This window comes from Mobula birostris, chromosome 6, assembly GCF_030028105.1.
Source record: "Mobula birostris isolate sMobBir1 chromosome 6, sMobBir1.hap1, whole genome shotgun sequence".
NCBI lineage: Eukaryota > Metazoa > Chordata > Chondrichthyes > Myliobatiformes > Myliobatidae > Mobula > Mobula birostris.
In genome coordinates, this window is record NC_092375.1 from 188,162,337 (window position 1) to 188,190,178 (window position 27,842).

Here is a 27,842-nt window from a genome sequence, read left to right on the forward strand (position 1 = left end):
AGTAAATCATCAACCCACAAAAACATCTCAGGGTGTATCCTGATGAATTTTTATTCAGCCATCATTGAGAGTGCTGTGACCACCTCTGCCACCGGTCAGTTTCTCGCCGCCTCCTCTCTCTCCAGGTGCAGGTCGCAGCGAGCGGTACGATCAGCGAAGATTGCTGGCTGTCAGCGATCAACATTAGAAAACCTGCTCATTGCTAGAGCGAAGAAAAGAGCAGAAAAAATTACTACTGACTCCACCAGCCCTAGCTGACACCAATTCACCAAACTGCCATCAGGGAGACACTACACTTCACGTGCTCTTTGAAGCTTCTCTCCTGTAGCTATCCAGCTTCTCAACAAAACTCACTCAGGTGTTATACCCTAACTATCCCTGCACAACATCCATTAAGACCATAAGACATAGAAGCAGAATTAGGCCATTTGGCCCATCGAGTCTATGCCGCCATTTCATCATGTCTGAACCATTTCTCTTTCAACCCCATTCTTCTATCTTCTCCCCGTAACCTTTCATGCCCTGACTAATCAAGAACCTATTAATCTCCACCTTAAATACACCCAGTGGCTTGGCATCCATAGCCGCCGTGGCAACAAATTCCATAGATTCACTATTCTCTGGCTTCCTCATCTCTATTTTAAATGTACTTCCATCTATTTTGAGGCTGTGCCCTCAGTTCCTGGACTCCCCCACCAAAGGAAACATCCTCTTCACATCCACTCTATTCAGGACTTTAAACAGTCAATAGGTTTCAATGCGATCCCCTCTCATTCTTCTAAGTTCTGGCAAGTACAGGCTCAGAGCCATAAATTGCTGTACATACGATGACTCTTTCATTCCCAGAGTTATTTTTGTGAACTTCCCCTGAACCAAATCTGCTCACAATACCAAGTGAGGCCTCACTAGTGTCTTGTACAGCCTCAGCATTACGCCTTGCTTTTACGTTCTCATCCTCTTGAAATGAGTGCTAACATTGCGTTCTCCTTTCTCATCATTGATTCAACCTGCAAATTAATCTTTAGGGAATTCTGCACAAGGACTTCCAAATTCCTTTGCACCTCAGATTTTAGAATTTTCTTCCCATTTAAAAAAAGTTTATCCTTCTATTCCTTCTACCAAAGTGCATGACCGTACACTTACTGACACTGCAGTTCACCTCCCATCTCTTTGCCCAGTCTCCTAATCGAAGTCCTTCTGCAGCCTCTCTGCTTCCTCAACACTACCTGCCCCTGCGCCCATCTTTGTAACCTCCACAGACCCGGCTGTAAAGCATCACTTTCAATATTGAAATCATTGACATACAACATTTATAAAATGAAAGGCCCCAACGCAGATCCCTGTGGAACACCATAAGTCACTCACAGACAATCAGACAAGGATCCCTTTATTCCCACTATATCTCCTGCCAATCAGCCAATGCTCTATCCATGCTAGTAATTTTTCCTGTAATTCTATGGGCTCTTATCTTGTTTAGCATCTTCATGTGTGGCACCTTGTCAAAGGCCTTCTGAAAATCCAAGTACATAACATCAACCGATTCTCCTTTGTCTATCCTGTTTGTTATTTCTTCAAAGAATTCCAATAGATTTGTCAGGCAAGATTTTCCCTTGAGGAAACCAAGCTGACTATTGCCTATTTTATCATCTGCCTCTAAGTACCCTGAGACCTCATCCTTTCTAATCATCTTTAACATCTTCCCAATCACTGAGGTCAGACTAACTGGCCTACAATTTCCTTTCTTCTGCCTGTCTCCCTTTTTCAAGAGTGTAGTGACATTTGCAATTTTCCAGTCTTCTGGAACCATTCCAGATTCTAGTGATTCTTGAAAGATCATTACTAATGCCTCCACGGTCTCTTCAGCCACCTCTTTCGGAACCCTGGGGTGTATACCATCTAGTCCAGGTGACTTAGCTACTTTAAGACCATTCATTTTGCCAAGAACTTCCTTTCTAGTTATGGTAACTTCACACACTTCATGACACCTGGAATTTCCGCCATGCTACTAGTATCTTCCACGGTGAAGACTGGCGCAAAATACTTACTCAGTTCATTGTTTTCCAGTGGTCTGATATCCACTTTTGTGTCTCTTATACGTTTTGTATCTGAAGAAACTTTTGGTAACCTCTTTAATATTATTGGCTAGCTTACTTTCGTATTCTACCTTTACCTCCTTAATGACTTTTTTAGTTGCCTTCTGTTGGTTTTTAAAAGATTACCAATCCTCTAAATTCCCACGAATTTTTGCTCTATTATATGCCTGCTCTTTGGCTTTTATGTTGGTTTTGACTTTACTCATTAGCCATGGTTGTGTCATCCTTCCTTTCGAATACTTCTTTCTCTCTGGGATGTGAGTATCCTGTGCCTTCCGAATTGCTTCCAGAAATTCCAGCCGTTGCTGCTCTGCCATCATCCCTGCCAGTGTTCTTTTCCAATCAATTCTGGCCAACTCCTCTCTCATGCCTCTGTAATTCTCTTTACTCCACTGTAATATTGATACATCTGACTTGAGCTTCTCCTTCTCAAATTTCAGGGTGAATTCGGTCATATTATGATCACTCTCCCCTAAGGGTTCTTTTACCTTAAGCTCACTAATCAATTCTGGTTCATTGCACAACACTCAATCCAGAACAACTGATCCCCTAGTGGGCTCAACCTCAAGCTGCTCTTAAAAACCATTCCATAGGCACTCTACAAATTCCCCCTCCTGGATTCCAGCACCAATCTGATTTTCCCAATCTAGCTCCATATTGAAATCTCCATGACTCTTTTAACATTGTCCCTTTGGCATGCATATTCTATCTTTCATTATAATTTCTTGACCATATCCTTACTACTGTTTTGGGGTCTGTATACAACTACTATCAAGGTTGGTTTACCCTTGCAGTTCCTTAGATCTATCTACAGTGATTCAACACTATCCAACCCAATGTCACCTCTTTCTAGTGATTTGATTTTTTTACCAACAGAGCAGCACCACCCCCTCTGTCTTCTTGCCTGTCCCTTCAATACAATGTGTATCCTATAATCTCCTTTCAGTCATGATTCAGTGATGCCTACAACATCATACCTGCTAATCTGCAACTGTGCTGAAAGTTCATCTACTTTATTCTGTATACTGTGCACATTTAAATGCAACACCATCAGTACTAAATTCACCCTTTTCGATTTTGTCTGCCTTTTACATTGTAACTCATGCTGTTGACTGCAATTTTGCCCAGTCAACAGACTCTCCTCATTGCCTCATTTTGTAAAGCAGCTACCTCATCTTCAGCGCTATTATCCACCTTTCCGACGACACTTCCTGCATTGAAATATACACAGCTCAGGACACTAGTCGCACCATGCTCAACCTTTTGACTCCTAACTTTGTCTTACCAATATCTGCCGCCGCAACCTCTCCACTAAGTGTTCCGGCATTGTTTCCCATCCCCCTGCAACTCTAGTTTAAACCCTACCATGCAGCGTTAACAAACCTTCCCGCTAGGATATTAGTCCCCTCCCGTTCAGGCGTAAACCGTCTCTTCTGTACAGGTCCCACCCTCCCTGGAAGAGAGACCAATGATCCAAAAATCTTATGCCCTCCCTCCTACACCAACTCCTCAGCCACATATTAAACTGTATAGTCTTCCTAGTTCTGACCTGACTAGTAGGTGGCATGGGTAGCAATCCTGAGATCACATCCCTGGAGGTCCTGCCGTTTATGTTTTTGAGTCTGTGTGTGTGTGTGTGTGTGTGTGTGTATACGCGTGCACGCACGTGTCCATCACGAGCGATGAGGACTAGTGACATCGTTTTTTGGATGGCATGACCTGCATGTGAGTTTGATTAAAGTGAGGGAGAGTTGTGCAGGTCGTCATTCTCACTCTCTCGTCCTCATCTGTCTGGATCCAGTGGCAAGCCAAAAGTCAAGATGACTGGACGTAGATGACCAGAGTTATCTACGTGTGCTGTCGTGCTCTTCGCGCTCCACAACACGTGCTAGGAAACACCTTCCTGCTAGTTTAACCAGCTGGAGGACCTGCTTCAGAAGATAGGACAGGTCTTCACACCTCCCTGATACCCTGTGCACCTCATCCTCTCCTATAACTTAATACCTAACTCCCTATGCAGAACCTAGTCACTTGTCTTACCCACGTCATTGGTACCTACATGGGCCACGATTTCTGGCTGTTCACCCTCCCACTTAAGAATGCTGAGGACTTGATCCGAGATATCCTGAACCCTGGCACCTGGAAGGCAGCGTGGCGTCTGGGAGTCTCATTCTCGCCCACTGCAGCCAGCCTTGCAAGTCCCAGATGGAGATTCAGGGATACTGTTGCACTCAAATATAGAAGGATACTTTATTGCTGTTTCCAATACTATTTTGTTTTACCAGTCAGGGTTGTTAGCCCTGAGCTGACTCCCGAATTTGGAGGACCGGTGGACCACAATTAGTCTGTCATCTACCTTTTGACCTGTTTGACACGGGTAACCTAACCAAGAGCCCTGACTCTAGCCAACATATTTCTCCTGGTCATTGAGGTATGCAAGCCTCCAACCCACGACAAGGTTGTGGTCCTCTTGGAGGGCTGTATCCTTTCATACCCCGACTAATCAAGAATCTATCAACCTCTGCCCTAAATCTGTTCATTGACTTTGCCTCCCGTGGCAACAAATTCCACAGATTCACTACTCTCTGCCAAAGAATTTCCTCCTCAATCCCTTTATTCCCACTCTTTGCCTCCTGCCAATCAGTCAGTGCTTTATCCTTGTTAGTTCTCATGTTTGTCTTTCCTGTAAAACCCTGGGCTCTTATCTCATTAAGCAGCCTCATGTGTCACCTTGTCAAAGGCCTTCTGAAAATCCCAAGTATACAACATCCACCGATTCTCCTTTGTCTATCCTGCGTGTTATTTCTTCAAAGAATTCCAAATGGTCTTTCCTGCTCTCCTTGTTTCATTGGTAATTATTAAGATTGTTCATATGTTCACATTTATTTCAGTTTGAATATTGACTTTTGTACATGTGACCCTTCTGCTAATTGTTGAATCCTTGAGGTGGTTTGGACTATTGTCTTGTAGATTGTTGGTTACTATTGTGTTGTCTGTTATTGTTTTGTAGATTGTTGGTTACTATTGTGTTGTCTGTTAAGAAAATTGTTCTCGGAAAACTGTGCTTCCAGGAATTCTCTATCAAGCCGCATGTTTGCTTGCGCCATGACTTTCACTGATGCCCGGTCAAATTTGTGCCCCTCGTGATCTTCACGGGTAGAGACCAGGGGGAGTTGGTCATGCGGCTTTACAGCCGGTTAATGTTCATGGATCCTTGTGGGTAGTTTTCTCAGTTTCACTGACGTAATATTTGCTGCAGTCTCCACATTGGGTATTGTAAACCATTTTGGTCTTATCTAATAGCTTTGTTTACAACCTTGCGTGTTCAACCAGTGTGCGAAAGACAACAAACTGCACAAATACAGAAAGCAAGAAATAATAATAACAAATAAGCAATAATTATCGAGAATTTAAGGTGAAGAAGCCTTGAAAGTGACTCCACAGGTTGTCAGAACATTTCAATGACAGGGCAAATGAAGTTGAGTGATGTTATCCTATTTGGTTCAAGAGCCCGATGTGTGATGGATAGTAACTGTTCCCGAACCTGGTGGTGTGAGTCCTGTACCTTCTTCCTGATGGCAGCAGTGAGAAAAGAGCACGACCTGGGTGATGGGGGTCTCTGATGATGGATGCTCTGTGTAGATGGTGGGTATGGCTTTATCTGAAATGGGCTGGGCCACATCCACAATTTTTTTTAGGATTTTTGCAGATGAAGGAAGCTGAATCATTGCTGTGAGCATTGGTAGTGTAGCAGTTAGTGCGACACTATTACAGTTCAGGGCATTGGAGTTAGGAGTTCAGTTCCAGCATCCCCTATAAAGAATCTTAGTATGTTATCCCCGTGGAATGCGTGGGTTTACGCCTGCTGCTCCGGTTTCCTCCCACAGTCCAAAGATGCATCCCGTGATTGGGCTAGGGTTAAATTGGGGTTGTTGGGACTGTGGGGGAAGTGCTGCTTAAAGGCTGGAATGGCCTACCTTGTGCTGAATCTTTAAAATAAATAACAATTTTAAGAAACCACTCCAGATCTTATTTACACAATATGAACTTTTGTCTTTTCCCACAGGAGGAAGAACAATGAATCCACGAGTGTGCAAACAATGTGTCACTATCCACACTTACCAGTGGAGGACATAATAATCACAACTTACAATACAACAGTTTGTATCATGACTGAGCAGCCTGTTGGGAAGGGGATGGTGTATGTGTGTGGTTGTACCAATGAACAGGAGTGTAATGATAAACTTATTTTTGAAGCTGAACTAAACGGTGAGTTTTCTTTCCTCAAAAGAATCTTTTCTGCTTATTCCGTTTCGTGGAATGCGTTCAGCTTTCTCTTCTCCCACACCAACTTTTGCAAATTGCAAATTAACAAATTTATCCAAGATTGAGTGGGTGTGGAGAGGATGTTTGCTATGGTGGGGAAGTCTAGGACCAGAGGACACAGCCTCAGACTAGAGGGACATGCATTTAGAACGGAGATGAGGAGAAATTTCTTTAGCCAGAGAGTGGTGAATCTGTGGAGGCAGAGATTTAAGGCAGAGGTTGATAGGTTGTCAGGGCATGAAGGGATATGGGGAGAGGGCAGAAGATAGGGGCTGAGAGGGAAATGGATCAGCCATGGTGAAATGGTGGGGCAGACTTGATGGGCCAAATGGCCTCATTCTTCTCCTTTTTCTTCCAGTTGTAAGGGCTTATTTTAAAAAATAGGTGATTGTTTAACCAGGAGCCAGCAAAGATCTGTCTGTACAGAACTGTTGACTGAATGGAAGAAAGCAAGACAGAATATTAATAACAGAATTTCCCAAAGTCCGCTCAAGGCCAAAAGTTTATTGTTAAAGACAAATTCAGGAGTTTTACTGTAAGTTACATGTCGACATTTTCTTCCCCTCAGGCTGTTGCCCGAAACTTGCATATGAAAATATTGATGCACCAAATAAGGAAATCCTTTGTATGAGTTTAGAATTCACAAAGGAAAGAGGACAAAGACCTCTTCATTTCATTCCCCTGCTCTAGCTGCATGCCATTAATGTCAAATTTTGTCCATACACAATATATTTCATTCATCATACAGTTTTGTGTAAGCTATTTTTCTAAACTTGTATCCTGCGATATTGTTTATGTATTCTCTGGCATTTGTTGAAACAGTTGGCATGGTTAATGAATCACTTTACTTGCTGTAAGTGGATGCAGAAATTGTTCTTGATTGTTTAAGAGCAATAGATACAGTTGTGTTTTAAACTGGCATGGACTCTTGCAGAACTTCACATTTTAAAGTTTCTGTATCCTTGAAGTAAATGTCATCAAACAATTTAAATATAATTGGATTTTTTTCTAAGAAACAATAACTTCATAGAAGAAGAAGAATAGCCCTTAACTCAGCAGTGGAGTTATCGGGGCACTGTCTTTTGATGGTGTTTCCGTAGCAAGCTATTCTTGTTTTTACGAGGCCGAGTTGCCAGCTCGACGCTCAACCTGTCTTGGATTCGAACTCAGGCTGATATTATTGCACCACCAAGCAGGACAATGACTTCATAATTCACTCTTAATTGGAGAGTCCATTCCAAAAATTCATCTGAGAGATGAAACAAGGTAGAACAAAAGCTTAAAGGATAATTAATGGAATGACGGGATGATGGGGTGGAGATACGTCCCTACCAAAGGAGGTGTAAGGCACTCCTTCCCTCTGCTAGCCTGCAGGTCACCCTTGGCAAGGTGCAGCACCAGCTTAGCCTCCCGATCAGGGTCATGTGAAGACACGTGAGCAGCTGGTTTTGCAACCATTGACACCAGGCTGATAATCCCTGAAGAGTATTGATAATGGCTGGGGTCACCCATCTTGTAAAGGCACTGTCCAGAAGAAGGTAATGGCAAACCACTTCTGTAGAAAAAATTTGCCAAGAACAATCATGGTCATGGATAGACCATGATCGCCCATGTCAAACGACACGGTGCACAACGACAAGCTGGCGCACCAATGAAAGGTGACATGGAGTGTTGTGCAATTTATATTTAGTTATCATCTCTCACCTCTTTATCATTTTTAAACACCACAGATTTTTAAAAAATGTCATTCTTCTTTGGGTATTCCAGTGAAGTAAAGGAAATCATCTTCTGCAAATGAAGATCAAGAATTTCAGATGAAGGAAATAAAAACCAGAAAATCTTGGGAAATTTTCAGAATGTTAGGCAGCATCTGTGGAAAATGTCACAATTGTAATGGGGGACTTCAATATGCAAGGGGATTGGGAAAAACAGGTCGGTGTCGGATCTCAAGAGAGGGAATTTGTTGAATGCTTACAAGATGGCTTTTTAATTGAAAAAAGTATGGTCTGCACATTTATTTCTGCTACCAAAGTGCATGACCATGCATTTTCCAACATTGTATTTCACTTTCCACTTTCTTGCCCATTCTCCTAATCTGTCAAAGTTCTTCTGCATCCTACCTGTTTCCTCAACTCTACCTGCCCCTCCACCAATCTTCGTATCATCTGCAAACTTGGCAACAAAGCCATCTATTCCATCATCTAAATCATTTATATACAACATAAAAAGAAGTGGTCCCACCGCCGACCCCTGCGGAACATCACTAGACACTGGCAGCCAACCAGAAAAGTATGCTTTTATTCCCACTCACTGCCTTCTTCCAATCAGTAGTTTTCTAACCATCTCAGTAACTTTCCAGTAATACCATGGGTAATATCTTGGTAAGGAGCCTCATGTGTAGCATCTTGTCAAAGGCCTTCTGAAAGTGCAAATATACAACATCTACTGCATCCCCTTTATCTATCCTATGTGTAATCTCCTCAAAGAATTCCAACAGGTTCGTCAAGCAGGATTTTTCCTGAAGGAAACCATGCTGATTTTGAGCTATCTTGTCCTGTGTCACCAAGTACTCCATCACCTCATCCTTGACAATTGACTAACGTCTTCCCAACCAATGAGGTCAGGCTAACTGGTCTATAATTTCCTCTCTGCTGCCTTCCTCCTTTCTTAAAGAGTGGAGTGATATTTTCAATTTTCCGGTCCTCTGGCACCATGCCAGAGTCCAATGATTTTTGAAAGATCATTTATAATGCCACCGTAATCTCTGATGGTACCTTTTACAGAACCCTAGGATGCAGTTCATCTGGTCCAGGTGACTTATGTACCTTCAGGTCATTCAGCTTTTTGAACACCTTCTCTCTTGTAATGGTAACTGCACCCACTTCTCTTCCTTCACACACTACAACATCAGGCACACTGCTAGTGTCTTCCACAGTGAAGACTGATGCAAAATACTCATTTAATTCAGCAGCCATCTCCTTGTCCCCTGGTGATCTGATAAAGGTGTATAAGATGATGAGGGGCATTGATCATGTGGATAGTCAGAGGCTTTTCCCCAGGGCTGAAATGGCTAACACGAGGGGGCATAGTTTTAAGCTGCTTGGAAATAGGTACCAAGGGGCTGTCAGGGTAAATTTTTCACACAGAGTGGTGGGTGCATGGAATGCACTGCCGGCAGCGGTGGTCGAAGTGGATACAATGGGGTCCCTTAAGAGCCTCTTGGATAGGTACATGGAGCTTAGAAAAATAGAGGGCTACGCACTGGGGAGATTCTAGGCAGTTTCTACAGTAGGTTACATGGTCAGCACAACATTGTGGGCTGAAGGGCCTGTAATGTGCTGTAAATTTCTATGTTCTGTGTTAAGGACTGCATAAAAAGAAAGGGATTATAAGGTAAGAAAAGTGAGCAGGAAGGTGGATAATTGGGAAGCTTTTAAAATCCAACAAAAGGCAACTAAAAAAGCTATAAGAAGCGAAGAGAGGAATTATGAGGGCAAACTAGCCTCAAAGCGGAATGCTAAAAGTTTTTTCAGTTATTTAAAGAGAAAAGGGAGATGAGAATTGATATTGGACTACTGGAAAATTATGCTGGTGAGGTAGTAGTTGGGGACAAAGAAATGCTAGATGAACTTAATAAGCACTTTGCCTCAGTCTTTACTGTGGAGGACACTAGCTGTCTGCCAGAGGACCATGAGTGTCAGGGAGCAGGAGTGAGTGTCATTGCTATTACAAAGGAAAAAGTGCCAGGCAAACTCAGAAGCCAAGGTGGATAAGTCACCCAGACCAAAAGGACTACTTCCCAGGACACTGAAAAAAGTTGCAGAAGAGATAATGGATACATTGGTCATGATCTTTCAAGAATCACTTAATTCTGGTATGGTCCAGCAGGACTGGGAAATTCCAAATGTCACTCCACTCTTTAAGGGAGGAAAACAAAAAAAAAAGAGGAAATTACAGGCCAGTTAACCTAACCTCAGTCATGGGAAAGTGTTGGTATCCATTATTAAGGATGAGGTTTCAGGGTACTTGGAGACTAATGATAAAATAAATCAAAGTCAGCATGGTTTCTGTAAAGGGAAATCTTGCCTGACAAATCTGTTAGAATTCTTCGAGGAAGCAACATGCAGGGTGGACAAAGGAGAGGCAGTGGATGCCATTTACTTTGATTTTCAGAAGATATTTGATAAAGTGCCTCACGAGAGGTAGCTTAACAAGATAAAATCCTGTGGCATTACAGGAAAGATACTGACATGGATAGAGGAATGGCTGGCAGGCAGGAGGCAGTGAGTGGAAATAAAGGGGGCCTTTTCTGGTTGGCTGCCAGAGAGTAGTGGTGTTCCTCATGGTTCAATATTAGGACCGCAATTTTTCACATTGTTTGTCAATGATTTAGATAATGTAAATTGATAGCTTTGTGGCAAAGTTGCGGATTATACAAAGATAGATGGAGAGGTAGGTAGTGGTGAGGAAGCAATGCGATTGCAGCAGGACTTAGACAAATTGGAAGAATGAATAAAAAAGTGGCAGATAGAATACGGTGTTGGAAAATGTATGATAATGCATTTTGGTAAAAGGAACAATAGTGCAGACTCTTAGCTTAACGGGGAGAAAATTCAAACATCAGAGGTACAAAGGGACTTAGGAGTCCTTGTGCAAAACTCCCAGAAAATTAATTCACAGGTTGAATCAGTGGTAAAGAAGACAAATACAATTTGGCATTCATTTCAAGAGGAATAGAATATAAAAACAAGGAGATAATGCTGAAGCTTTATAAGACGGTAGGCAGGCTATTTAAATGCTGTGAAAATTTCTGTCTTCACCACCCCTTCGGACACCGAGCTCCAAGCTTTGTTATATACTTTGGCCCAGAATATTGTCTGCAGCTCCTAGCAGATCTCCGGAGAGTCAATCTTCAGATAGTGAATATGTCACAATGGGGTGCTGGGAACGAACCCAAATGCGAGACTCAGACACTGAAGTACAAGGAACAGGACTTCACTAGAGTAGGGACATGACAAGATTCAGACCAGGAGCAGGGACAAGAATGCAGACTTGGGTTAGGGAAAGCGGGACTAGGACTAGAAACCATGGACTAGGAGACAAGGCTTGGACTTCAAGCCCTAGGCTGGACAAGGACCCAGAACCTGGGTCTTGCCTTGGGCTCGGACCCCAGAACCAGGCAAGGACATGACATGGCTTCAGGACAGGATATGGCTGGGGTCTAGAGGCTTGGGGCTGCAGGCTGGGGTCTTGGTTTGTGAGCTTGGAGGCTGAGGACTTCAGGCTTGGGTTCTTGGAGCTTGGCTTGGGATCCTGAGCTTGGCTGCCGGCTGGGGTCTGGGATCCTGAGCTTGCGGAGGCTGATAGCTCAGAGACAGACTGGGAACTGTACATTAACATAGAGCCGGGACTTATCCTTCGAAAAGCCAGGACTCATCTTTAACACAACACCAACATGAGACAGGACAGTACATAGACATAGAGCCAGGACTTATACTTAGACAGGCCAGGACTCAACTTCTCCACACCAAGGTGGGACAGGACCATCCGTCAGGTAACGGCAGAATGGCCAGACTTACCCAACAGAGGCAAAGACAAGACAGATCCCCCCGCAGGGCAACGGCAAAACAGCCTGACTTACCCCACGGAGGCGAGGACAAGACAAGACAAGACATCCTGCAGGGCAATAGCAGAATGGCCTAACTTACCCCACAGAGGCAAAGACAAGACAAGACCCCCCACAGAGCAACAACAGAACAGCCTGACTTACCCCACAGAGGAGAGAGCAAGACAGATCCCCCCGCAGGGCAATGGCAAAACGGCCTGGCTTACCCCACAGAGGCAAGGACAAGAGACAACACCAAAGAACAACAGACAGTTCCATCTCTGCTCCGGGGTGGCTCTGAGCCTCAGTTCAGCCAGCAACCTCAGCTGGCTATAGAAACAGCCAAATCCCTACCTAGCTTGGAGTGGCTGACAGCCACTCAGCTGGCCTGGGAAACAGCCAAATCCATACCACAAAGACAGCTCCAACTACTGACAGCAAGGCTCCATGAGGGGATGGTTCCCCAATGCAGCCTAAAGATGGCAATTGGCTGCTCTAGCTTTCCACCGGCAGGTTGCTCCCAGGGGATCTTGACAAAACAAACCAGCAGCTCACACTCAACCCCAAGGCTACTTATATTCCAAGCCCCAAGATGGGAATCAGGTGCCTGTGATTAACTCAAACAAGGGACAGCTGGAAGACCCAGAGTCCTGAGTCCACGGACCGGACCGTGAACCGGAATGTGGACTTCACGGACCAGACCATGACAGAATATTTGATAAATATTCGATAGATCTCCAGATAGTCAATCTTCATCATCATCATCAACTAACACTTCTTCATTTCCTTATGGAGTTTCCACTTTAGGGAGCATTATTTACCCACCTACCTCCCTACCTACCTTTCTTCTTACCTACTTATTGAGATACAGAACTGTATATGCCCTTCCAGCTGTTAGAGCCACACTGACCAGCAGTGCCCTGATTTAACCCTAGCTTAATCACGGGACATTTTACAATGCCCAATTAACCTACCAACCCGTTCATCTTCGGAGCACCCGGAGGAAACCCGCACGGTCACGGGGAGAACATACAAATTCCTTACAGGCAACAGCGGGAATTGAACCCAGGTCGCTGGTACCATAAAGCATTGTGCTAACCACTGTGCTACCGTGCTGCACCATCTAGAAGTCCAGCAGGATTCTTAATTCACTCCAGTTGCAACCCCAACCAGCATTCCAAACAAATGTTCCATCCTGGGCCAAAAATGGTCCCTGGCCAAAAAAAAAGGAAAATGATAATCTTACCTTGTAAGATTGCTTTAAACTGGTAACACACTAAGATGAGTGAAGGAAGGCAAAAACTATCAGTCAGCAAGATAATAATATGAATTCTGTAAACAGTCCAACTCAAATATTACAAGGGTTACATGATGTTGAGACAAACAAACATTAACTTCAAGGTATACTGTATGTATTACTTTTGACCCTTTTGGAAAGTAATAACGTGATGGTGCTCTATTGAACCAGAGACAAAATTTAATTCCAGCTGTAGGAACCATGTACCTATTTCTGTCAGCGTTGTATTTTGTGCTTTTATTATTGGCAATTGGTCATGTGGGTTGGGGGGTGGTAGAAGTAAAGAGTATCGTTACATATTCACACTTCATCTTTAGTTCAGCTTTAGTCTGGTTGGAACAAAGGGTGGGTTGGGGGAATTATTTTTTGTTGTTGACAGTTAACACCTAAGAACATTAATTTCTCTATGCTAATACTTAGTTACGTTTAAATGCACTTAACACTAACAGGTAAGTACGTTTGAATTCACTTAGACTGCTTATCTTGTTATAGCACTGGTTTTAGTTTCATTAGTTTTATCATTACAAGATTGTTCGTCTTTGCAGGTTTCTTACTAAAGGATTGAACGTACTTTCTTCAACTTAAAACTTTGTTATTCTTCGAGCGTGTCATCCAGTATCAACCCCTCTCCCACCCCACCTCGTGTTTAGCCCCTGAGTGGTTTTGGTTTGTTCTAAAGTAACTACTACACCAACCATTTAAGTCCTAGAGATCACCTGGGATGAAACATGCACAAAATAAACCTTAATCATTAATTGGTATATCGTGTCCAGCGCTCCCGATGCAGCCTCCTCGACACTGGTGAGAGCCATCGTAAGTTGGGGGACCGCTTTGTCGAGCACCTCTGCTACATCCGTCACAAGCGGGACTTCCCAGTGTCCCAACATTTTAATTCCAATTCCCATTCCTGTTCTGGCTTGTTGGTCCATTATCTTCTCCTGTGCCAAGATGAGGCCACCCTCAGGGTAGAGAAGCAACACCTTATATTCCGCCTGGGTAGCTTCCAACCTGATAGCATGAATATTGACTTCTTCTTCTGGCAAACAAATCCCAACCCCTCCCCTTCCTTTATCCCTACCCTGTCCTTTCACTTCTTCTCACCTGCCTGTTACCTCCCCCTGGGACCCTTCCTCCTTCCCTTTCTCCTGTGATCCACTCTCTTCTCCAGTCAGATTCCTTCCTCTCCAGCCCTTGGCTTTCACACCCACCTATCACCTTCCAGCTATACTCCTTCCCTTCCCCCCCATCTTTTTATTCTGGTATCTTCCCCTTCCTTTTCAGTCCTGAAGAACGGTCTCAGCCTGAAACGTCAACTGTCATTTCCATTCATTTCCATAGACGCTGCCTGACCTGCTGAGTTCCTCCAGCATCTCGTGTGTGTTGCTTTGGATTTCCAGCATCTGCAGACTTTGTCGCATTTATAATCTTAATCGTCATTTGTACAATTAAATAGGACATTCCAATTTCTAGGTTGTTGTGCTTCATTTTCATGATTACCTATTTTTCTTCCAGACTATCCCATACCACAAAACAATGAAGTCATCCCAGTCGCCATATTGAGCCTCCTTCCTCCCATCCTTATTGCCTTCATGATAACAATGGCATTCTACCTGTTTCGTACTCGACAACAAAGAAAAGTGACCCAAGAGTGGCCAGAGGTAGAGCACCGAAACCAAACTAGGACCGTCGACGGAAAATCAGGCGAGTATGAGGGAAAATGCTCCGTGGAGACTGATGATGGTCATTCTGACATCAGTGCGACATGTGCCAACAATATCAACCATAATACTGAACTGTTGCCCATTGAACTGGATAGCATGGTTGGGAAAGGAAGATTTGCAGAAGTGTGGAGAGCAAAACTCAAGCATAGCACTTCAGGACAATATGAGACTGTGGCGGTGAAAATCTTCCCATGTGAAGAGTATGCATCATGGAGGACTGAGAAAAAGATTTTTTCAGATGTTGACCTCAAACATGAGAGTGTGCTGCAGTTTCTTACAGCTGAAGAGAGGGGAAGAGGAATTGAAAAGCAATACTGGCTAATTACAGCCTATCACAGCTTGGGAAACCTGCAAGACTTCCTGACCAATCACATTCTGACTTGGCCAGAGGTGTACGTGATGACAGGATCCCTGGTGAATGGGGTTGCTCACCTCCATAGCGATTATACTGCCTGTGGAACCCCGAAGATTCCCATTTCTCACAGAGACATAAAGAGCACGAATGTATTAGTTAGCAACAAGAAGGAATGCATTCTGTGTGACTTTGGGCTGGCGCTGAGGCTTGACCCATCTCTAACTGCTGATGACTTTGCTAATAGTGGCCAGGTGAGTCTCTTCTGACATGAGAAAGCACTGTAAAGATGGAGTGGTAATAGTGTATCATGACACAGGAGAGACCAGAGATGCTGAAAGTGTGGATCAACACACACACACACACACACACACACTCACACTCACACTTTCACACACACACACACACAGACACACACAGACTCACACACACACTCACACACACACAGACTCATACACACACTCTCACACACTCACACACACACTCACACACACTCGCACTCACACTCACACACAGACTCACACACACACACACACACACACACACACACACACACACTCTCTCTCACACACACACACACACTCACACACACACACTCTCACACACACACACACACTCTCACTCACACACACACACACTCACACACACACACACACACACACACACACACACAACATTGGAGGGATTCAGTGGGTCAGGCAGCATCAGTGGAATTACATGCCTGTTTATTTTTCTCCATAGAAGCTCCCTGACTCACTGAATTCCTCAACATTCTCTGTGGGTTAAGCATAGACAATGTCTTACCTTGCTTGTCAGATCGCAGAACAGAGGGACATCCCTTTAGAATAGAGGTGAGGAGGAATTTCTTTAGCCGGAGTGTGGTGAAGCTGTGGAATTCGTTGCCACAGGCAGCTGTGGAGACCAAGTCGGTGGGTATATTTAAGGCAGAGGTTAATAGGTTCTTGTTTAGTTGGGGCATGAAGGGATACGGGGAGAAGGCAGGAGATTGAGGCTGAGAGGGAAATGGATCAGCCATGATGAAAAGGTGGAGCAGACTCGATGGGCCAAATGGCCTAATTCTGCTCCTATATCAAAGGTCCAAAAGTTCAAAGCTTCATTTATTATCGAAGTATGCATGCAATATACAACTCTGAGATTCGCCTCATGGACACAGGTTATGAGATATATCTTATGGGTTTATGAACAAGATTACAAGGATTAAAATGAAATAGCAAAAGGGATATTTTGAAAAAAAATTACTGCTATGTATTCATTTCCAAAGGCTATTTCTACACAATACATTAGATGCACAAAATCAAGCAAAAAACTGAATTTGTAGCCACTTTTGTTGACAGTTTTACATTATGGGCCCTTTGAAGTTTGCACCTGAATGTAATAATAGGGCAGTGTGTAATCTCTGGAAAATTGGGTACAGTGGAATTATCTGGTATGTACATTCCCAGGTTAAGCTGTATACCCAAAGTCTGAAAGCAATAAACAGCTCTTGTGGTTCAGTGAATGAATTGCTCTTTGATCCCATTATTGTGTTGCAGTCATGATCCTTATTGAGGATTACTCCTTCTCTCCCCAAGGTAATTATTATAGCTTGCCTGCCATTTCACATTAATCAGGAGGCCATTTTATGCATAAACTGAGAAAACAAGTGATTATATATTATTACACTATCAAAGGGCTGTGGAACAGAGGGATCTGGGACTACAGGTCCATCATTCATTGAAAATGGCATCACAGGTAGATAGGGTCATAAAGGGAGCTCTTGGCACATTGCCCTTCATAAATCAAAGCATTGAGTACAGGAGATGGGATGTTATATTGAAGTTGTTATATGACATTGGTGAGGCCAATTTGGAGTATTGTGTGCAGTTTTGTCAACCACCTCCAGGAAAGATGTAATTAAGTTTGAAAGACTACAGAGAAAATTTACAAGGATGTTGCCGGCTCTGGAGGATCTGAGCTATAAGGGAAGATTGAATAGGTTATGACTTTATTCTTTGGAACACAGAAGATTTGAGGCTGAGTACAGGGCTACAGTGGAAAACTTTGTCACATGGTGGGAGCAGAATTATCTGCAGCTTAATGTGAAAAAGACTAAGGAGCTGGTGTATACTCTATTCTTGGTTGGTGCAACTGTAATGAAATCCAATTTCCCTTGGGATCAATAAAGTGTGTCTGTCTATCTACCTATCTATCTATCTATTTGGGGGAGATTTGATAGTACAAAACTATGAGGGGTATAGATAGGGTAAATGCAAACAGGCTTTTACCACTGAGGTTGGGTGGGACTACAACTAGAGGACATGGGTTAAGGATGAAAGGTGAAAAGTTTGAGGGGAATTTGAAGGGATCTTTTTCTCTCAGAGGGTGTGAGAGTGTGGGATGAGCTGCCAGCACAAGTGGTGCATGCAAGCTTGATTTCAAAGTTTAAGAGAAGTTTGGATAGGTACATGGATGGAAGGGGTATGGAGGGCTATGGTCTGGGTGCAGGTCGATTGAAGTAGGCAGTTTAAATAGCTCAACATGGACTAGATGGGCCAAAGGGCCTGTTTCTGTGCTGTACTTCTCTATGACTCCATACATCTTGATTCTATCTTAATGTAATTTTCTCATACATAACCTGTTCAGGAATCAATACCAGAAATGAGGACTTCGATTTTGGCCCAGTGTTAGAAGGTTGACATTGGCTTCCTTTCTGTTTCCTTCAATGTTTTGATTCCATTTATTTAGTTATTTGTTTATTTAAATATACAGTGTGGAATATGCCCTTCTGGCCCTTCAAGACTCGATAATCCCCAACTTAATCTGAATTGTCATGGGGCAATTTACAAAGACCAATTAACTTAACTGGTATGTCTTTGGAGTTTGGGAGGAAACCAGAGCACCTGGATGAAACCCACACATTCCACAGGGAGAATGTAAAATCCCCCTACACAAGACGCCAGGATTGAATGCTGAATTCTGATGCCCCGAGCTGTAATAGCGTTGCGCTAACCCACTATGCTACCATGGCACCCGCTCTAGTTCACCCACAAGTTAGTAAACCTGACTTACACTTGTAGGAAATAATTAGCAATGCATGTGCCGAGATACCAGGATAAGAATCTGTTTTCCACACCATCTAGAACTGGACCAATCACGGTATAAATCAGTATTTTGATGCAGTACAAGTGAAAACCGGGATCAAATTGCAGAATATAGTGTTACATTTATGGAGAATGTATAATAGGGATAGATAGACAAATAAGGTGCAAGGTCATAATGAGGCAGATTGAGAGATCAAGTGTTCATCTTCATTGTTCATTCAAGGCTCTTACAACGGCAGGATAGAAGCTGCCCTTGAGCATGCTGTATGTGTTCTCAAACTTTTTAATCTTCTGGTCAATGGAAGGGAGGAAGAAGGGCAAGTGAGTGGACTGGGAGGACTGTCTGTGGAGTGATCTGGATGTGCTCTAATTTGCCTTCCAAGGTCTTTGAGCTATTCTTCATTAGGGGATTGGAAATGAAGAGAGCTGGTAGCTTTAAATCCCTTGACAACAACATATCAGAGAATCTGGCCTGGGAGAAATTTTAAGAAATTATCATAGATTTGGCGTGTCAACAAAAACTTTGACAAACATCTATAGATTCACAGTGGAGAGCATTCTAACCGGTTGCATCATGGCCTGATATGAATACACCAATGCACAGGAATGGAAAAGACTAAATGATGGATACCCCTCAGTCCATCTTATGCAAAGCCCTCCCCACCATTGAGTACATTTATAAAGAACACTGCCACAAGAAAGCAACATCCATCAAAGATTCCCACAATCCAGGCCATGCTCTCTTCTCACAACTATCATCAGCCAGGGAATTCAGACACCTTAGGAACCACACCACTCGGTTCAGGATCAGTTATTCCTTACAACCTTCAGGCTCCTGAACCAGTGTAGGAACTTCACTCACCCCAACTCTGAACGGATTCTGTGACCTACAGACAGGCTCACTTTCAAGGACTCTTTACAATTCTTGCTGTCACTGTTAATATACTTTTTTATTTGGATAGTTTGCCTTCCAGTGCATATAGTCAGTCTGTATTAATGTATGGTTTGTCATAGATCCTTTATGTTTCATGTAAATGCCGGTAAGAAACTGAATCTCAGGGTAGTATATGGTAACATATACATACTTTGAGAATACATTTACTTTAGAATAGAGCTTCATTGTCATTGCTTAAGACAATGAAATTGCGATGCTACTCCAGTCTGTGCAAAACAGATATTTACAATCCATGCAATATAGTTTAATAAAATAATCCCATATTTACATGCAGAAGTGACTTTGAAAGTCTATAACTTTCAAAGGCCATTAGCAAGCTGGGGTGTAGCATTAAGCAGCTGCACAACAGTCCTCAGGAAAAAGCTGTTTTTCACTTTTACTGTCTAGGCTAAGATGTTTCTGTATCTCCTAGCAGATGAAAGGAGATTGAACAAACAGTGTTCGGGATGGGATGGGTCTTTAATGATGTTGTAGATTGTCTCCAGGTGTGGTAGTTGACTCCAATGATGTGCTGATCTGCCCTAACCACCCGTTGGAGTGCTTTGTGATCCGTTTTACTGCAGCTAGAGTACCACACTGTCATTCTGTATGTCAGTACGCTGTCTATCACAAAGTTAGCCAGCAATTTTTGGGGCAGATTAGCTCTCCTTAACTTTATTATGATGGCATGGGACGAGCCAATGGAAGGAAGGCCTATTTTCTTGATAGGCTGTGCTCACAACGCTCTACAATTTCAGACACTGCTGGGCAGACTAGTTGCCATACCAAGCAGACAAAATCTGAGTAGCTAACTTTCTATCTCATAAATTAAGAGGTTGCCTTAAAAATGCTTCAATATCTATATTAGCTGAATAAGGATCAATTCACTGAAAATCCTCTTGCTAACAAATAGAAAGAATTATTCCTCTAATATTAAATATTTTGTTTTCTCCCCAGTGTAAGCTAATAACAATAAAATAATGTTCCAGGCTGTTGGAATGGAAATTCCCCAAAGCTTCCTGAAGCTTGAAGGGGTAAACGTATGGAAGTAATTGAAATATCTAAGTTTACAGAAACAGTCAAATGTGCCAATCTTATAAATGTAAACACTGAATTATATGTATTGTGTCCATATCTCAGTGGGAAAAAAACTAGCCGGATAATATACTCATTTTTAAAGGAATCGAAAAAAACAGATGGTTCTTACAATGTATTTCCGATTCTGACAGAACAATTGATCAATTGTGAAGTGTATTCTTATTTATTTCTATATTCATGATTAGATTAAAATGAAGGGAAAAAAGAAATTTATTGGGATGCAGCATGGAATAGGCCCTCCTGGTCCTTCCATGCACGATCCAGCAACCCTCATTTTAATTCTAGCCTCATCACAGGACAATTTACAATGACCAATTAACCTACCAACTGGTACATCTTCAGATTACAGGCCACGGCAGGAATTGTACCCGGGTCGCTTGTACTGTAAAGCATAGTGCTAACCACTATGTGGTTGGTAAATTATTGGAATTGTTGGCTTTCAACAACTGTAAATTGCCCAATCCTGGACTGGTTGGGTTGAATGTCCTTTCTCCATATCACAGCTCCCGTGTGTTTCTCCCGTGTTTCTCCTGTGTTCCTTCTGTGTCTTCCTGTCAGTAAGTTTAAGGTTTTGAAGTTACAAAACATAAATCATACAATATATTCAGAATTAAAGCAATAACAATACAGCTGATAACCAGCAGAATATCCTGAGGACATCAAAGCCCCTCTAAAAGATAGAAGGAGAGAATGTCTGGTCACAAAGATAATTTTAAAAAGGAACTGACTCTCATTCCACAAATGTAAAGGGTTCATTTGTATACTAACATACCTTATTTGATTATTCCCTCTATTCCCACCCCCATCCCGATTTACAACATCCCCAAACTGTTCGTTTTTCAAATTGCAACCTGTTCATTCTTTGATTTACTATGTCTTCAGCTGGCTAGGTATTCCATTCTGGCATTCCTTCTCTAAACTTCTCCACCTCTTCACTTTCCTTTCTATCTCTCTCACTTCCCTTAAAATGTGCCTTTACTATCGAGCATTTGTCACCAACCCTAATATTTCATTCTTTGGCTTGGTCCACTTTTAAAAATTAATCCTCTAAAAGGACCTGTAGGAAAAGGAATCAAATCACTTCGAGTTGTCATTGCAAATGAGCAATAGAGTTGATGAGAGAGAATTGTTTAAAAACTGATGAAGAATATAGGAATGACACAGATCCACAGTGCCTTTGCTTAGTTTTCAAAGACAAACTTGAGGACGTTCAGCAAGGTTCACTTCATGCCTCTGATTAAGGAATCAGTCATAGTTATAGAACTGTAGAACATGGACATAGGCCCACTGTGTCTACGCTGACCATATTACCTATCTATAATTATCCTACTTTTTATATTCTGTATTTTCACCTGTTATTTCTCTTTTTTTAGTGGGGAGGGAGATTTGGAGGCTGATGTACATGTTGTGTTTTGTTAGGGTTTTATGTGCGGGGAGAGGGGGATTCAGGGTCTGATTGCATTTTGTGTTGGGGGGTTGTGGGTGTTGGTTCTTTTTTTGTGCGGGTGGTGGGTTTGCTGTTTCTCTCTGAACTGACTTCCATGATTTTTCTTTGTTTCGTGGCTATCTGGAGAAGAAGAATATCAGAGTTGTATGCTTAGGTAATAAATGAACCTTTGAACCTTTTTACCTTTTTGAACCTTTCGTTACCTGCATTACTTCCATATCCTTCTGTGCCCTTCTCGTTCCAATACCTACCAGTTGCCTAGGAGGCAATATTGTCACAGTTCCTACCTCCACTGCCTCTTCTGGCACCTCAATGCAGATCCTAACCACTCTTTGTGTGAATAATTTGCCCCTCGGAGCTCCATTAAACCTCCTCCTCACCTTAAACCTATCCACTCTATTTTTAAATACCCTCACCGTGGCATGTCAATCTATTTACAACAGTGGACCTGAGAGTAAGGGTTCTTTTTTTTCTAGCATTTATCCAGCATTAATCTCAGATCTTGTGCATATGTAAAATAAGTTGAAACTTACTTACTACTTAAGCTACAACTAAGTGGGACTACAACTAGAGGTCATGGGTAAGGGTGAAAGATGAAAAGTTTAAGGGGTACGTGAGGGGAAACCTCTTCACTCAGAGGGTTGTGAGCATGTAGAATGAGCTGCCAGAGGAAGTGGTGCATGCAAGCTTGATGCCAATGTTTAAGAGAAGTTTGGATAGGTACATGGATGGTAGGGGTGTGGAGGGTTATGGTCCTGGTGCAGGTTGATGAGACTAGTTAAATGGTTTGGCATGGACTAGATAGGCCAGAGGGTCTGTTTCTGTGCTGCACTTTTCTATGACTCAAACAGAAACTGTGAGCTGGGAAAATTGTGGCTGCTTATTTCACAGAAACGCATGGGAACTGTGATATGGAGCAAGGACAATCAATGCAACCAGTCCAGTATTGGGCAATTTACCATTGTTGGAAGCTAACAATTCCAGTAATTAACCAACCACGGTAGCAGGTTTAAGCAAGGTGCACACATATCACATGGCTCTTGTGATGACGTATGCAATTAACATATTTTTACATATAACCCGTAATGAATTATTTGAATGAAGGAGAATGCTTAATCAAACAATATATTTACAAGTTTACTCAAATATTACTGAAATGTTAAATACACAACAGGATGCTTTTGTTAGTCTTTATTTTTCCAGTTCCTTAGTTATCCGAGCACTACTATTTTTGTAACAATTCATGTATTTGTTTTATAGATGTCTGGTTTGTATCCCAACAATCTCATGTCAGACAGAAAAAAAATCTTCTGTTTTTCCAGAATTTCATCTGGTAGTTTTCTGTTTCACCTTTTCTGGGATAGTTCCCTCTTTTAACTTCTTGAACTTGCTTTAATTAAGTGCTTTGGACTGTTTCCTCTCTTTTTCCATTTAGATATACGCCAGTTTGTCATGTTGACCTACAGTATGCACTCACAACCACTGTCTATTATCTTAACCTTTTCCCCACAGTACCCTTCTATCACAGTCTGACTTCACTATTCCCAGAATTAATGTTGAAATTCAGTCTTGGGATGTAGACATGGGTGAGACTTGGGTTAAGGCTGGTTCTTATTAAAATGTCCCCTAGCTAGCTGAAAAGGTATTACTGTGTCGTTATCTAATGCTGCAGTTGGGTTCTAACTATACTGTATTTGATAATATAGATGACAATGGGATTCAGCAAGATTGTTAACTTGCAGTGGTTAGTTAGTCACTTGTTTCACCTTTATTACTACGATGCACTATATTTATGTCATAAAACAGGCTGAATAATGCAATGGATGTAAGCTGGTGCTTATATTCCACAACATACTCCTCCTTCCTTCATCATCTCACCTGATCAATCACAGAAAGTTTGTAACAGTATTGTGTCAATGTCATTTGAATCCAACATTATTTCACCTTCTAATACAGGGGTTCCCAACCTGGGGTTTTCAAACCCCTGCGTTAATGGTAGGGGTCCCTGGTATAAAAAAAACATGGGAACCCCTGGTCGAATGCTTACTCTGTTTCAGGACCATGTCCAAATACCCTTAATATGTGATCTAGGCTTCCAGGCAGTGAGTTTCCCTCACCTCTCTTCTAAACCCATTACCTATTCGTCTACACTTATGCTCCGTAGTGTCTGAATGCTCTGCTAAGGGACCGGGGGTCTTCCTGTTAACCCTGTCTTGCCTTCTCTGTTTCGCACGTCTCTATCAGGTTTCTCCTCTGTTCCAAGAAAATCACTCCAGCACATCCAAATACATTTCTTCTTTGCACAGTATAGTTACAAACCTTCTTGAAATGTGATGACCAGAATAGTGTGTGGAACTCAAGGAGTCGTCTAGCTAGTGTTGGGCACAATTCTTGTGTAATCAAAGTTCAAGTTACATTTATTAACAAAGTATGTATACATTATACAACATTAAGGATGTATAACCTTACAAGCAGCCACGAAACAAAGAAACCTAAAAGAACCCATTTAAAAAGACTGTCAGACACCCCAATGTGCAGAGAAATGGGGAAAAAAACACAACTCAAATCATGCAAACAATAACTGCAAACAAATAGCATTCTGAACTTAAGTCCACAAAGAGAGACCACTCATGTCCTTTAGTTTTGGACTCCCCTACCCTGGGGAGAAGACTTTGACTATAGAGAAATGACTTTGACTACTGGGGAGAAGACTGACTATGGGGAGAAGACTTATGACTATGGAAAGAAGACTTTGTCTATGGAAAAAAGACTGACTGTGGAGAGAAGATCTTGACCGTGGAGAGAAGATCTTGACTATGGGGAAAGTTTGACTATTCACTTTATCTATGCTCCTTGTGATTTTATAAATCTCTACAAGGTTATCCTGGGCATCCTACGTTCCAGGGTGAAAGGTCCAAGCCTATCCAACTGTTCCTTCCAGACCAAGGCCTCCAATCTCAGTAATATCCTCCTACATTTTATCTCACACCCTCTCTGGTTTAATAACACCCTTCCTATTGCAGTGTAACTGCAACTGTGCACAGTAGCCTTACCAATACCTTGTACATCTGTAGTGTGATATCCCTACTCCTGCACTGATAAAAGCAAGCATATTCTTCACTACCCTCTCTATGTTTGTCTCCATTTTCAAAGAACAAAGTACCTGAATCCCTAGAATTATTTTCTTATACGCTCTTCAGGACACAACCATTTATTATGTAGGTCCTGGCCTGGTTTGTCTTGCGAAAAGGCAGCTCCTCACGTTTATCTGAATTAAACTCAGTCTGCCATTCTTCTGCTCACTGGCCCAGTCATTCAAGTTCCCATTCTGGTCTCAGGTAACCTCCTTCACTTTCCACTACATCACTAATTTTACTATCATCTGGAAACTTATGACCTTGTCAAAAGGTTTATATGAAATGCATTGCTCCTATTGACCCACCTTGTTACCTTCTTACAAGTATAATTAAGGTAGATTTACCAGGGGTAGCACAGTAGGATAGTGGTTAGCACAATACTTTACAATACCAGAGATAAGGTTCAATTCCTGCCACTGCCTGTAAGGAGTTTGCACTATCTCCCTGTGACCATGTGGGTTTCCTCCACATGCTCTGGTTTCCTCCCACAATCCAAAGACATATTGATTAATTGTTAATTGTTCACTGTAAATCGTCCCATGATTAGGCTAGGGTTAAATCGTGGGTTGCTAGGCAGCGTGGCTCAAAGTGCTGGAAGGGCCTATTCCATGCTGTATCTCAATCAATCAATCAATCAATTAACAAATAAATAAACTTCAAACACAGACCATTCCTCTATATCTACAGTTGCTTTACATGAAGCTTTATTCTGATCCTGAGAAAGTAAATGCCAACACCAAAGTAAATGCCCTGAAATTACTTGGTAATCTCCTCCTTTATAAAAATGATCCAATGTTAGCAGAAAGCATATCAATGATTAACATGCCTTGCTGTTCAGTTCTTCAACTCCCTAAATGCATCCATGCCACCTCAAATTAAATACTTCCTCTGAAGAATAACAGCATAATAATGACCGGACATTGAGAACATAACAAGATGCTTGATTTTATCTTGTTTGTAAAAACAGTCATTAATAATTTTTAAATGGAATTGAAAAAGAAATATGACAGTTCAGAGCATTTCCTTGCTGACATTTATTTGTGCATGGGTGATTATCTAAGCACAGATTTCCTCAATAAAACAGCATTTCAGTACAGGAAAAAACACTGTCACCCTGACATGATTCTGGGACAAGAATTAGAAAGATGAACTGCATTGCATTATATAAACTACCATAATCACTTCCTGCCATAACATTTCCTCAGTTAATTTTATTAGGAGATTAAATAGTTCTTTCACGAAAGCTATAAAATTGTTGTACTCAGTCTGATCTTGCTGAAGGCATTACACGATCAGATTTCGCCTGGGATGGAGCATCTCAGAATGGGTAGTCTGGGTTTGTTTTCTTTAATGCAGAGGAGGCTGGGAGGGAACCTGATAGATGTATACAACATTATAAGGGGTGTTGTTAAGGTAGATAAGGAATTTTTCCCTGTTACAGAATTAACTACCATTTCAGAAACTCTAAATTATGATTTTATATCTGATTTACTGTATATGACATATTAGACCACAAGACACAGGAGCAGAATTAGGCCAATCAGCCCAGTTTAGTCTGCTCACGACTGATTTATCGTCCCTCTCAACCCCACTCTCCTGCCTTCTCTCCATTATCTTTGACACCCTGACTAGTAAGACCATAAGACAGAGTATCAGAATTAGGCCATTCAGCCCATCAATAACCACAAAGAATGGAACATTATTTACGGTTATTTTATTGTTACTACATTCAATGGTCATAGAGTGCTTGGAAACAAAATGTATTATCTTGTTGAACAGGTTGGCACAGCCAGGTACATGGCACCTGAAGTTTTGGAATCTCGTGTTAACTTGGAAGATCTTGAGTCATTTAAGCAGATGGATATGTACTCCATGGCCTTGGTATTGTGGGAGATGGCATCTCGGTGTGAGGCCATTGGAGGTAAGATCAATTCAGTTCATCAAATATACATGCATGAATAACACAAAGAAAATGCTATTATATGAGAAATAAATGGAGAAATATAAATGCAAAGGCTCAATGACCAGCTACAAGGATTCCTTTTTCATCATATATGATGCTTACACGATGTACTTTAAATAAGACCATAAGACATAAGAACAGAGTTGGGCCATTCAGCCCATCATACCTGCTCTGTCATTTCATCATGGCTGATCTATTTCTTTCTCAGTCCCATTCCCCCAATAACGTTTCATGCCATGACTAATCAAGAATCTATCAGCCTCCTCCTTAAATGCACCCAATGACCTGGCCTTCACAGCCACCTGTAGCAATGAATTCCACAGATTCACCACTCTCTGACGAAGGAAATTCCTCCTCATCTTCGTTATAAATAGACGCCCCTCTATTTTGAGGCTGTGCTGTTTAGTCCTAGACTCCCCCATATCCACACTCTCTAGGCCTTTCAACATTCAGTAGGCTTCAATAAGGCCACCTCTCATTCTTCTGATATCTCTCATAGCTTTTGGGAATCAAACAGCAATACCGGTATCTTCTCATGCTGTTCATCACTTTGTTTTCAGTTCTGTATCATACTTGAGTTTGCATGTTGCACTGATTAATTTTTGATTATTCAAGATATCAGTAAATCTAATTCAGATAAAGGGATCTCAGCCCAAAGTATCCCTTACAAAGCCTCAGCATCACTTGTATTCAGCTCTTGTATTCTAGACCTCTCGAAAGGAATGCTAACATGGCATTTGCCTTCCTCACCACCAACTCAGCCTGCAA

General features: G+C 42.1%; 1 protein-coding gene across 4 annotated transcripts in view; it reads left to right on the top strand.

Annotated features, from left to right (window-relative positions):
• tgfbr2l (transforming growth factor beta receptor-like) overlaps positions 1–27,842 on the top strand; it is a 138,357-nt gene that overhangs the window by 82,392 nt on the left and 28,123 nt on the right. For all 4 annotated transcript variants that reach the window (XM_072262089.1, XM_072262086.1, XM_072262088.1 and 1 more), the window contains exons 5-7: positions 6,160–6,362; positions 14,834–15,648; positions 26,891–27,032. In XM_072262089.1, the coding sequence (XP_072118190.1) occupies positions 6,160–6,362; positions 14,834–15,648; positions 26,891–27,032 (1,160 nt within the window). The remainder of the gene's footprint in view (positions 1–6,159; positions 6,363–14,833; positions 15,649–26,890; positions 27,033–27,842) is intronic.